Source organism: Pelobates fuscus, chromosome 5, assembly GCF_036172605.1.
Source record: "Pelobates fuscus isolate aPelFus1 chromosome 5, aPelFus1.pri, whole genome shotgun sequence".
NCBI lineage: Eukaryota > Metazoa > Chordata > Amphibia > Anura > Pelobatidae > Pelobates > Pelobates fuscus.
In genome coordinates this window covers 371,952,122-371,965,683 of record NC_086321.1, presented here as the reverse complement: position 1 = coordinate 371,965,683, position 13,562 = coordinate 371,952,122, and the positions used below count along the sequence as shown (strand labels likewise).

General features: G+C 45.2%; 1 protein-coding gene across 1 annotated transcript; it reads right to left on the bottom strand.

The window, feature by feature from the left end:
- Positions 1-8,026: 8,026 nt before the first annotated feature.
- On the bottom strand, positions 8,027-9,508 carry MYADML2 (myeloid associated differentiation marker like 2). The gene has a single exon (XM_063456205.1). It carries the CDS (start codon positions 9,358-9,360, stop codon positions 8,455-8,457), a length of 906 nt encoding a protein of 301 aa, XP_063312275.1. The 5' UTR covers positions 9,361-9,508; the 3' UTR covers positions 8,027-8,454.
- Positions 9,509-13,562: the final 4,054 nt, after the last annotated feature.

Here is a 13,562-nt window from a genome sequence, read left to right as displayed (position 1 = left end):
TGAACAAGAGGTGGCTGCACTCCTCCTTTCCTCTCGCCCCACCACTTGCCCGCTAAATCCTGTCCCATCTCACCTCAACAAATCTTTCTGTCTTTTGCCTTACTTAACAAACATCTTCAACTGCTCTCTCTCTTCTGGTGTTGTCCCTGCTGACCTTAAACGTGCCACTGTAGTACCTATCCTGAAAGAAAAAAAAAATCTCTTGACCCGTCCTCCCCCTCTAACTATCATCCCATATCCCTGCTCCCTCTTCCCTCAAAGCTTCTGGAAAGACTTGTCTTTGCCCTTATGTCTCACTTCCTCAATTCCAACATCTCTCCTTGACCCTCTTCAACCTGGCTTCCGCCCTCTCCACTCTACTGGGACTGCTGTTATCAAAATTAATAACGACGCATGCGCATTCGGAGCTAAGAGATCCCGAGCGCCAAGGGAGCCCGGCGCTGGAGAAAGGTAGGTGCTGAAGGGGTTTTAAACCCCTCAGCCCAGAGGGAGGGGAGCCACAAGGGGGGGGGGGGGGGGGGGGGCTAAGGACTACATAGTGCCAGGAAAACAAGTTTGTTTTCCTGGCACTATAGTGGTCCTTTAATGACAAACATTCAGATACACATACAGACAAACAGATACCCATGCAGACCAAGAGATACACATACAGACCCACACACATGCAGACACACACAGCGATACGCATACACACACACACACACACACACATACAGACACACACTCATAGTGACAGACTTACATACACTCTCACTAACAAACACACACTCACTAACAGACAAGCATACACACACACACTCACTAACAGACACACACACTCTCACGAACAGACGCATACACACTAGCTAACAGACACACACATTTGCTGACAGACACACACTCAGTGACAGACACACATACACACTCACTTACAAAACATACACTCTCACTGACAAACACACACTCACTAACAGACACCAAACAGACTCACTAGCAGACACACACAAACTAACACACAGCTAACTCACTCAGTAACACACAAACACACTAACAGACACACACAAACTAACACACTCACTGACACTCACTAGCAGACACGCTCAATAACAGACACACACTAACACACAACTATCACACTCAGTAACAGACACACACACACACAGTGACACACACTCACTGACACACAAAAACTAACACACTCACTGACACTAGCAGACACACACTTAATAACAGACACACACTAACAGACACACACAAACTAACACAGTCAGTAACAGACACACACAGTAACACACTCACTGACACACTAACACTAACACACATACACACTCACATTTTTTTTTATTGAATCCCCCAGCCTCCCTACCTTTGGGAGTGCTGAGGGGATTCCAGCTTTGCCTGGGGTCCAGTGGGGCTGCTGGGTGGTCGGTCACTGCAGGCGGCAAGGGAGCACTGATCCTCCTGTTCAGCTCCTTTACGCGCCACTTACTGATGCCGGAGTGACGTCATATTCCGGGCAGAGAGAGCTCAGGGGAGAATGCTCCCTTGCACGCCCGCCCGCAAAGTGACGACACTGCCAACCTCGGTATGTACGCCAGTGCCTATATACTATAAGCTCGTTCGAGCAGGGTCCTCGTCAACCTATCGTTCCTGTAAGTTTTCTCGTAATTGTCCTATTTATTGCTAAATCCCCGCTCTCATAATATTGTAAAGCGCTACGGAATCTGTTGGCGCTACATAAATGGCAATAATAATAATAATTATAGTAGGGGTTTATTCACTATTATTACTGGCTTTTATAAAGCGACACCTTATTCCGCAGCCCTTTACAATTTAAGAACTAGAATAGAAAGACGAACAAAAACCCATTTAATAGGAGCTTTTGAGTGTGTCCTTGAGATGTCTCACAGGGGATAACCCTTAAACAAATTGGAGAACAAAACATTGGTGTGTACCTGGGACAGGAGGTCCCAGGGGCACTTGAGAGAGACCCTCGAAATATGATGTAAATATAAATTTAAAAACACAATTTATGAGGGCTGGGCCGGGCCGCCAAGCAGAGCAGGGAAGATCAGCTCCCGCAATCAAAGACCCTATGAGCCTGCCAATTAGATTTTACCCACCTACCTTACCCATCACTGCGACCCTCCATGGAAGAGGGCTGCCGGAACCGGGGAGAGGCTTGCTCCCTGAGTTTTAGTCCCCCGGAGGGGAGGTCTCAGCCACAACGGACTGGAGCTTTCTTGGCGGTGAGTGGAGTGGACGTCCGCCGCTCCGCTATCCCGCTTTCCGGTGCCTGACAGACACGCTGCACTGGCGCGGACCCGGCCCCGGTCCCCCCCCCCTATGGGCCGGGGGGGTGATCCCGGCCCCCACCCCAGGGCCACACCCCTCCGGGGCGGAGAGGGCCCAAAGCCTGAATCTAAGATGGCGGAAGCAGTGTGTGAGGGCGTCGACTCACGGAGCCTGACGCAGACCACTGATCCCTGCTGGACAGACATGCCAGTGAGTAAGCAGTGAGTGGCCCTCGAGAGACACCTACCCCAAGTGGCAGATGGGAGGAAGGGGGGGGGGGAGATGCACAGCGAATAGAGGCACCACAATTCACAGCTTTGGGGCCAAGCCCTAGACAAAACTCTGCGTCCCCCCCAGCCACTTAAACAACCTACCAACCAGCACCTCTTGCTAAGCAGCAACCCAAGACCAGCCACAGCAGGATAGACAGCAAGACAATGAAAAAACCATAAAAGAAGCACAACGAGATGCAGCCCACAGGGACAATGGGCAGACTTGCCCCACTCACACAAGCAACTGTCACTGCAAGATGGAACGACAGAGCAATATCTACCACCTGCATACCAACCACCCGGAGCATACCCAGGTTACGGCAGCTTACCGGCTCAATCTTAAGGACTTCCCTATGCCCGACCGAGACCCTGAGGCCATATCTACCGACACCAGTGGTCATGGGCTGGCTAAGAGACACTCGGAGACACTATCCGCACTTTCATCGCCACAGTGTTTATGTCTTCCATGCTATGCTGGGGTTACTGAGCACTCGAGGACTGATATTGCTGGCTTCTGACGACCTCTGCCAAACCCTCATGCAATAAACATGTCTTCTCACATGCACACAACCTGGGGGGTCACGCATGCACCAAAACGCTTACACGAGGTCCTACACAGGCACACGACACAGCACAAGCCTTGACCACTCGTTGCTATACACACACGGGGGCTCTTGTCTCTGATGGCCTGGGGTGACAAACTTAAAACACTGACTCACTCCACCGATTGGCGCATTCAAACCGCCCATAGGAAAGCATTACTCAATGCTTTCCTATGGATGTTCAGCGTATCACAGTGAGAATCGAGGAAGCTCCTCTAGCGGCTGTCAATGAGACAGCCACTAGAGGCTGGATTAACCCTATTGTAAATATAGCAATTTCTCTGAAACTGCTATGTTTTCAGCTGCAGGGTTAAAACTAGAGGGACCTGGCACCCAGACCACTTCATTGAGCTAATGTGATCTGGGTGTCTGTAGTGGTCCTTTAAGTGTATGTGTATCTGCATGCACTGGCGTACATACCGAGGTTGCAGGGGTTGCAGCCCTGTGACCCTTGCGACCCGGTGCCCACCGCCAGGTATTGCGGCCCCGGCCCATGCAGAGTAAGCGCGGGGGGGGGGGTGGAAGTAGGGCCCACAGATCAGTTTTCGCACCGGGGCCCCATGGGTTGTGTGTACGCCACTGGTAATGATTCTACACACCAGAACAAATGCAATAAGCTGGTGACTATAGTGTCCTTTTAAGCTATTCGTGGCTCCATTTTGACGGTCATATTTTAATTTGTTACAGTTTGTCATTTAATGAATAGACCTCTACAACAGCTAGCAATTGTTATTACAGATAACTTATTTTGTCCTAAAATTTAAAATCTTCTGACAATTCCCCACCAATCCCAGTTTAGTAATAGTGTTTGTGTACCCATCTTTGTTCCTTTAGAATATTGATGACTACCTGAGCATCGTGGGTAATGTAGTTCCCAGATGTTTAGGCTGCAGCGTTAGCCATGAGTTTGTTAGAATGTGAAGACTGTTTCGCCCTTGACATATATTCTAGTTTATTTCACATGTGCTGAGACAGAACGTCCGGGAGGTTAGATCAGAGGTGCAGAAGGTCAGAACATTGCTGTATATTTTTTGTTATGGGAACATTCTGCACCTGTCACATGCACCAATGAAATACATTTGCTGATTAGATGTAAAGTATATAAATCAATTCTACACAGTTTCGGTGCGTATTTCGGAATCTGGTCCCAGGACTTGTGTAGCATTTTGAAAACACCCCAGCAGATCAGTTTACTATAACAACCTGTCATTAAAAACATTTATTTAACAGTAATTAAATTTTATCTATACATGGTTGCTATGGTTACACTAATAGCGCAGGCTTGGGGTAGGGTTGCATCTAATTTTGTCATATTTAGGAACAGGATTACCCTGCAGTATGGATAATCCATACTCTGCATGATTCTTCATTGCCTAATTAGGTAAATCTTATACACCTTCTAAATTTGACATACTACAGGGCAACCCTTTTCATGTGCTGACCATATATATACGTATACATTATATATGTCCCAGAAAACATGGTGGATCTGGTAACCCTAAGTATACCAACATACTACGCAGCTCACACCCAGAATGTTAGTACTGCGACCATCGCAGCGTATGAAATATAAAAAAATTCTTAAATACGTCTACAACTATATACAGATCTATTTATGGTGTGGCTTTCCATTGACAATAGGGATGCCTTGTTCCCTATATAAGTGAAGCCTTGCAGTGGAAACCATTGCTGGCAGTAGTAAACAATCCTATAACCAGCCTACTCGAATCTGTTGCAAAGTATAGCTTTATTTAATTTTTCAACTTTGCTGTTTTTATACGCACCAACAGAATATTGTATAAAAAAAAAAAAAAAAAAAAAAAAAAGAGATATATGGATATAAAATAGGCACAGAGGAATTACGGCTCAACATAAGGACTATACATCCTAAACACTTTCGAGGTTAATTGTACTCCTGTCAGCCAAGGGCATAACAAGAAACTGCGTGGCCCTAGTGTGAGAATTAATGAAGCCCCCCTTCACACCCCCCCCCATTGCCTTGTGTGGGGTTGGCTGAGTTCTATTGTGAGTGTGGGGCTTTTTGCTGCATAAGTGAGTACAATATATTTTTCTTTTTAATAAGTAAACCCCTGTCATCTCACATTGTTATGGCTTTACTATTGGAAGTGGCGTATTGACCTGGGATACGTCATTAACCAACTTGGTTAATAGGCCTCATGGTGATGATACAATGTTGGGTTAGACGCATTGAGTTATTGTAGCCCCCCTGGCAAGCTGAATGCTAATGATATAATTGTACTGCTTTTAGAGGGAACTTTTCTCTAGTGCTTCCAAAAGTGGGACACCAGAGAACAAATCAGGATTTCAAGATCAGGACTGTCTCACAGAATCCAGGACTATCTGGAGCTATGATAACAGAGGTTCCCTTAGGATCCCATCATTGATAATAAAAAACTATTTCATGCTAATGAACTCTGCGTACTGCCATACAGAATTGTCATCCCCCCCCTACAGTCTGTCCAGACCACGCTGGCGACATTTCCAATCAGCATTTCAGATTCTAACATGCCATTCACACCCCTAATCGGTAGCTGGAAGGTTTCTTGTAATACAGTTATATGAGACTTGACTGATTTTCAAAAATTTATTAAAGGTGCAAAACAGAAAAAAACTAAATACATAGTTACAGATATAAAATATTCGTTTGTAACAAATTTCAAAACCACTTCACCATAGTTGCATACAACAGAATTACATCCACAATATATTGAAAATACTATTTAAGCACAACAGAGATAAACACTTTGTGGTTTATTCGCTAAGCAGCGCAGTGTAGTTAATCGAAAATTCAACCTGAGGCACAATGTTTTACTACAATTAGATCCCGTCGCATACGCTTGGTAAATGAAGGCAATGCCAGTAACTTGCAGATGGCGGCACCTTGAAAAGGGATTCGGCTCCGCGGAAATTGGCAAAAATAAATAAATAGTGATTTAATAAGGAAATCGGAATAATAAATAGATTATGGGGACAATAAAAATTTGTAGAGTTGGGGAAAACCCTAAAACAAATTGGGTAATGCCGTGACAAAAAAACAAACAAACAGTATGGGAGTTGGCATTCTATAACGGCTCAATCTTTACTAGCCTGGTCATCATTATGCTCATTATTATTATTATTATTATTATTTATATAGTGCCAACAAATTCCACAGAGCTTTACAATATTATAAAGGAGGAAATGTAACAATTAAATAATAAATAATTAAAATACATAAAAAATAACTACATAATGGTTTAAAGGTGTGATTTTTAAAATAGGGAGTGTGGCATTCTACAGGATTGCATTAAAGGGGAATTCTAAGCACCATTACCACCGCAGCCCGTTACAGTGGTTATGGTGCTAAATAACATGTTCTGTACCGCAGTTTTGTGTCAAACCCTGATCGAAAAGGGTTAACACAAAACTGGGGAATGGTACTAGTAGTCAGCCAGCACCATAACCACTACAATGGGGACAATCGTTTAAAAAAAAAAAAAATTCCATGAAAACAATGCTTCCCCATTTAGTTAAATAAAATACATATTTGGTTTATGGTGCTTCAGAAAACAAAAAATATGACATAAACCACACAATAGATCAGAGTTCCAGATATATCTGCAAAACTTGAAAAAACGTAAAGACAAAAAGCGCAGCATTGGCCTTAGGGATGTGAATATATGCAATGCAGGGCTGGATTCAATTTACTGCTGCCGTGAAGGATGCGCCATTTAAAGCCCTATTTGTAAAACCGCAAAATGCGCAGTCATGATAATGCCACACTTTATGTGCCCTCAGGACAAAAACAATGTCATTCCGTGGTGATTAAATGCAGAAGTAACACAGGTCACAAGCAGCGTAAGTGTTCTCTTATGCTATCATAGCTCAATATTTGGATGTGAAGGGTCAGAGTAGATTGAATCCCGATGTAAAACGAATGGGCTTTTAGTGACAGATATATAAGTATTTAAAGGGACACTGCACTGCCCTAAATACATAAATACAAATCACTGTTTAGTAGATATACCCCAATTAAAAACTTGCATACATTTAATCCTGCATTTTTTAAATTGGGAGTATATCTAAAAACAGCTCACAAAACCTGCAGATCTCAGGACCAGTTGTCTGCTTGGCAGCCAGGGGTGTAACACTTTCTTCACACATAATGCATTCCAGCAAGTATATTAGGGATCTAGAGTGTCCCTTTAAGTTTCAGATTGTAAGTTTGTTTAAGCAGGGCCGTCTCTGTTATATTCTGTGTCAGTCACTTGCTACCAAATATCCCTATTCTATAATTGTAATGCGCTGTGGAATATGTTGGCGCTACATAAAAGATAATAGTAATAGTGGCACAATTATCAGTCGGTGCTCTTCGTAATAGCAACCATAACGTAAACAAAGATATAAAGCGTGACGATGATTCAATGAATTGTATCATGACCAACATTCCATAAAGACCACTTACACATCTCACCTAGTTATGATGGACACGTTCATTGATATCTAACAATACACTACAGAACTTTGTCTACTACATTTCCCATGATCCTTAGTCAGAATATTGAGAACTGTTGTCATGGTAACCCATCCCTGGACCAACACCAACTGTGTTTTCTACCTATGTTCCCCCTGTGTGCTCTTGCAGTAACTAGCAGACATGTAAGCTGTCACCTGTGCCCATTAGATGGTGCCCTCCACTGCTTACATATCTGTCACATGCCTATTTAGTAAATTCCAGACATTTTACAGATTTTTTTTCTCCTTGGAGTCAGCTGGACCCTGCAAATGACATTCCTGGGACAAATGGTATCAGGGAGCAGATGTATTCGCAAGATAAACTCCTGCATTCCTGTGCACATACCCTAAATACTCAGTAACAAAACATGAAGGAATTGGGGAGACTGGCACACATTTTGTAGGACCAGACAAGATATTTTTAGTGAGACACTTTCCTACTCAGCAGCCACATTTTAGACATTTCTCAAATTCTTCTTGCAATGGCCAGGAGCTGTGTGGATCTTGAGTGATTTTCCCTTAATAAGCATTTTATTTGTTAGGTAGTCTTTGCCTGGCGCCTCCTTCCAGAAGGGTTAATAAAGGTTAAATAAGGATACGTTATATAAACATAAAACTATTTATAAAATACCAAATATGAAACAGTAGGTTTTCGTTTTGCTGCAGGTCCTAAAAAAGGCAAGGTGTATGAGTGGTCTATAAAATAGAACGTCTTTCTGCCTTCCAGCCTGCCTCATATTCATTGACTTAAATGGTCCTGTAGATACGGGTCAATCCTCCCGCTTAGAGGCCTAATGAGCTACAAAGCGTAGCTTCTGCGTATATATCAAGTCAGCTATATACAGGCATAGGTTAATAAGGGTGAATATTGTGACCACTAACTGGCTGTCCCATGAACATCGTCCCCACGGGCAATATGACGGTCGCCCTGGTGACCCATACTTGCTGTCAAAGCAATATACAGGCCATATGACGGAAGCACTCATATACATCAGTATTGCCACCACAGTGTATACAACAACGATGTGTTCAAAGGGGCAGCGCAGGGTAACTGCCCTTCCTGTGATGTTCATTACGATCACCAGCACAGTCACAGCAAAGCAGAAGCTGTATACAGCCACACACCATTGGGTGGCAACGTATTTCTTGTATTGGCTTTCTGTTGCCAAAGCCCCAAATATCACGCAGGCCACAAAAGCTTGGACGACTTTCAGCAGACCCGAGGCAGTAGCCATGTAACTGCAGGACAGCCCTGGCTTGGCACGAGTCAAACATACCTCCACAGAATAGGCCACGAATAGGAGTCCTGCACTTACGCTGACAGCTAGCCGGTAGTTCCTTGTGGTACAGTCCGTGGAGCTGCATTTCAGTGACACAAAGTAGAGAGGGTAAATCACGGCAGAGGTGAGTGTCATCAGGGTGGCCAGCATCGCCACAGTGGCGGTGAAGTTTCCCCACGACAAGCCACGCAAGCACGACTGAAGCCGTGTCAGCTCACACATGACAATGAGGGTCGTGATCGCAAAACAGAAGCACCAAACGAAGATGCAGAATGCGCCGTAAGCTGCGCTGAAGCCTGCTTGGTGCAGGACCAGGCTGAAAGTGGTACATCCGAAGAACATCTGCACCAGACGGACACATCCCACGCGGGACCAGATAGCCTCTACGCTCAGATAGGGGTTCCCGGACCTCTCCATGGAGTTACCAGTGCTGGAAACAGAACTCTTCAGCTGATGTCTCCAGGTGCCTGATCGCCCTCAGTGTGCTCAGACCAGCAGTCTGACGTTTATGACGGTCCTGTACGCTCTGTGCTCAGGGCCTTACTGTCTGATATCTATCATAGTCCTGCTTGAAATCAGTGACAGTCCTGCTTACTTGGCACACTGGGTTGTCCTGCTTGAAATCAGTGACAGTCCTGCTTACTTGGCACGCTGGGTTGTCCTGCTTGAAATCAGTGACAGTCCTGCTTACTTGGCACGCTGGGTTGTCCTGCTTGAAATCAGTGACAGTCCTGCTTACTTGGTGCACTGGTCCCCCGTCTGATATAAGTAACAGTCCTGTTTACTTGGCACGTTGGGTTGTCCTGTCTGATATAAGTGACAGTCTTGTTTATTGGCACGCTGGGTTGTCCTGTTTGAAATCAGTGACAGTCCTGTTTCCTTGGTGCACTGGTCCCTGTCTGATATAAGTGACAGTCCTGTTTACTTGGCACGTTGGGTTGTCTTGTTTTAAATCAGTGACCGTCCTGTTTACTTGGTGCACTGGTCCCCCATCTGATATAAGTGACAGTCCTGTTTACTTGGCACGCTGGGTTGTCCTGTTTGAAATCAGTGACAGTCCTGTTTCCTTGGTGCACTGGTCCCTGTTTGATATAAGTGACAGTCCTGCTTACTTGGCACGCTGTGTTGTCCTGCTTGAAATCAGTGACAGTCCTGCTTACTTGGCACGCTGGGTTGTCCTGCTTGAAATCAGTGACAGTCCTGCTTACTTGGTGCACTGGTCCCCCGTCTGATATAAGTAACAGTCCTGTTTACTTGGCACGTTGGGTTGTCCTGTCTGATATAAGTGACAATCCTGTTTATTGGCACGCTGGGTTGTCCTGTTTGAAATCAGTGACAGTCCTGTTTCCTTGGTGCACTGGTCCCTGTCTGATATAAGTGACAGTCCTGTTTACTTGGCACGTTGGGTTGTCTTGTTTGAAATCAGTGACAGTCCTGTTTACTTGGTGCACTGGTCCTCTGTCTGATATAAGTGACAGTCCTGTTTACTTGGCACACTGGGTTGTCCTGTTTGAAATCAGTGACAGTCCTGTTTACTTGGCACACTGGGTTGTCCTGTTTGAAAATCAGTGACAGTCCTGTTTACTTGGTGCACTGGTCCTCTGTCTGATATAAGTGACAGTCCTGTTTACTTGGCACACTGGGTTGTCCTGTTTGAAATCAGTGACAGTCCTGTTTACTTGGCACACTGGGTTGTCCTGTTTGAAATCAGTGACAGTCCTGTTTACTTGGTGCACTGGTCTGATATAAGTGACAGTCCTTGGTACACTGAGTTGTCCTCCTTGCTCTCTGTGCTGAGACCCTTCTGTGTGGTGACAGTGCTAGGATCCTGTGCCTTGTTCAGATTGGTGCCTGCCCTGGGTATAAATAGGAGGCTGTATTTATAGTGCTGGATTGGGTTCAGCGCTCTGACTGACTGAGATTGGATAGATGGGTATAGCTTACACACACATTCCTGAGATCCACCTGTCATAGCCCAGAAATACCTTGAGCTCTGTCTGGACAAAGTGAAAGAAGTAATCTCACACTGCAAATATCATACGTGTGACACGCATTGACAGAACACATAGCAGAACTGTAACAGCCAGATTAACACCTCATTGACCAAAGCCATTCTTTGCTGTCTACAAACTTGTCTGTAAAGACCTCGTCCCAGCATGAGTTCTCCTGGTTAACGAACCTTTCTACACATCCTGGCTTGTAAATTCAATAGATTCAGAGACATAAATGTTTAATAATATATCGTAGTAACAGCATACATCTTCATTGGTCCGTAATGGGTTAAAAATAAATATATATATATATATATACATACATACGTGTTTGTAGAATGTCGATGTTATTGGGTAAAGTGCACATGAGGTACCATCTCTTTGAAGAGCTCTGGCTCCACGTCCGGGGGAGGATGGGGTATACGTCAGTCCATTTTCATCCTTTAAGTGCCAGAAGGGATAGCAACCTATTGTGCTACTCTCTGGCACCCACAGGGTTAAAATGCTGAGCGTCGTCGCTTTAACAGAATTATTCACTAAAATGAGAATTCAAAGTGAATTTCAAATTCAGGCCGGACATTTGTCCAGACAGGTGGATCTCAGGAATGTGTGAGTAAGCTATACCCATCTATCCAATCTCAGTCACAAATTGTTAAGTCCTAATGGCTAAATTGGACAATTTCCCAGTCAGCAATGTTTTTAATTGGTCAATATTGGCCTAAAATGTTCATTCTTTTTAAACTCCTAATAATTAACATTTTGGTGAGTGTGGGTCGGAGCCTGACACCACACCAGAGCAGATGTGCTTTGCTAGTCCTGAGCCAACAACTCTAATCCTCACAAATCCGAGGCATCCTGCAGTGTCCCCAGCCACACAAACTGCCATCGACCCTAGTGTACCCCGTCAATGCCGTTTTTTCTGACACCGTGCTCCAAAAATCTACGCTGAGGCGGCAAGGCTTACCGCGCGGGCGGACCACAGCGAGATATAGCTGGAGGACTCTGGCTGTGGAACCTACCTGGCTCAGAAGACTTGCACTCCAGCCAGGGACACAGGTCTCAAAAACCGCTTCCACAGACCCCGAAGCCACAGCATGACATAAACTCCCCACTGCCCTCAGAGGATGGCGAATCTCTTGACAGCCCCCCACCAGTACTACCAGCAAGACAAGCCAAAACGTTCCAGTTTGATGGAGTATATAGAATCGCTAAATCCCCGCAAGCACCTAACGCAGCTCCGTGAGACATCATTAATTAATTAATTAATTATTGCCATTTATATAGCACCAACAGATTCCGTAGCGCTTTACAATATTATGAGAGGGGGATTTAACTATAAATAGGACAATTACAAATAAACTTACAGGAACAATAGGTTGAAGAGGACCCTGCTCAAACGAGCTTACATTCTATAGGAGGTGGGGTGTAAAACACATTAGGACAGGAATTTACAATCAAATAAGGTGGGCTGCCCTTTAGGAGAGGGCAAGAGACAGGTATGTGAGGTAAGGGTTAGTCTTGGAGGCCATAAGCTTTCCTAAAGAGATGGGTTTTAAGGCACTTCTTAAAAGATTCAAGACTAGGGGAGAGTCTGATGGCGGTAGGCAGGCTATTCCACAGGAAGGGAGCCGCCCGTGAGAAGTCCTGCAAGCGGGAGTTGGCCGTACGAGTGCGGACAACGGACAGGAGGTGGTCACGGGCAGAGCGGAGAGACCGAGAAGGGACATACCTATGGATCTGTGAGGAGATATAAGAGGGGCTAGAGTTGTTCAGTGCTTTATAGGTGTGAGTTAGTACCTTGAATTGACTCCTATAGCATACAGGAAGCCAATGTAAGGACTGGCAGAGGGGTGAGGTGTGAGAGAAACGACTAGAGAGGAAAATCAATCTAGCAGCAGCATTCATTACAGACTGTAAGGGTGCAGTACGGCTATTGGGAAGACCAATCAGGAGAGGGTTACAATAATCCATGCGGGAAATTACTAGAGCATGGACAAGCTCCTTGGTAGTATCTGGTGCAAGAAAGGGGCGGATGCGGGCTATGTTTTTAAGATGGAATCTACAGGATTTGGCAACATGCTGGATGTGAGGTTCAAAGGTGAGACCAGAGTCAAGTATGACGCCAAGACAGCGCACTTGCAAGGATGGACTGATGTTGGTACCACAAACTTGGAGGGAGAGGGAAAGAGGAGGATCAGTATTAGGAGGAGGAAAGACAAGGAACTCAGTTTTAGAGAGATTGAGTTTCAGAAAGCGGGAGGACATCCAGTCAGAGATGGAAGAAAGGCAAGCAGTGACACGTTGCAGGACGGCAGGGGAGAGGTCCGGGGAGGAGAGATATAGCTGGGTGTCATCAGCGTACAGGTGGTAGTGTGTCAGGATCGGGACAGGGATCCAACACGCAGCGTACAAACAGTAGCCAGATACGTATACCGGACCTTAGAATGGCCGGACTAACGTAAGTAGTACTGAGAGAATAGTCAAAGACAAGCCGAGGTCGAGGGTAACAGAAGGCAGGAGAGCGAGAGACAAGCCGAATCAAGGATACAGAAGTAAGCAGAGTAGAATAAACAAGCCGGGTCAAAACCAAAGGGGAAAAGCAGAACACAAGCACTGAGTGACTAGAAC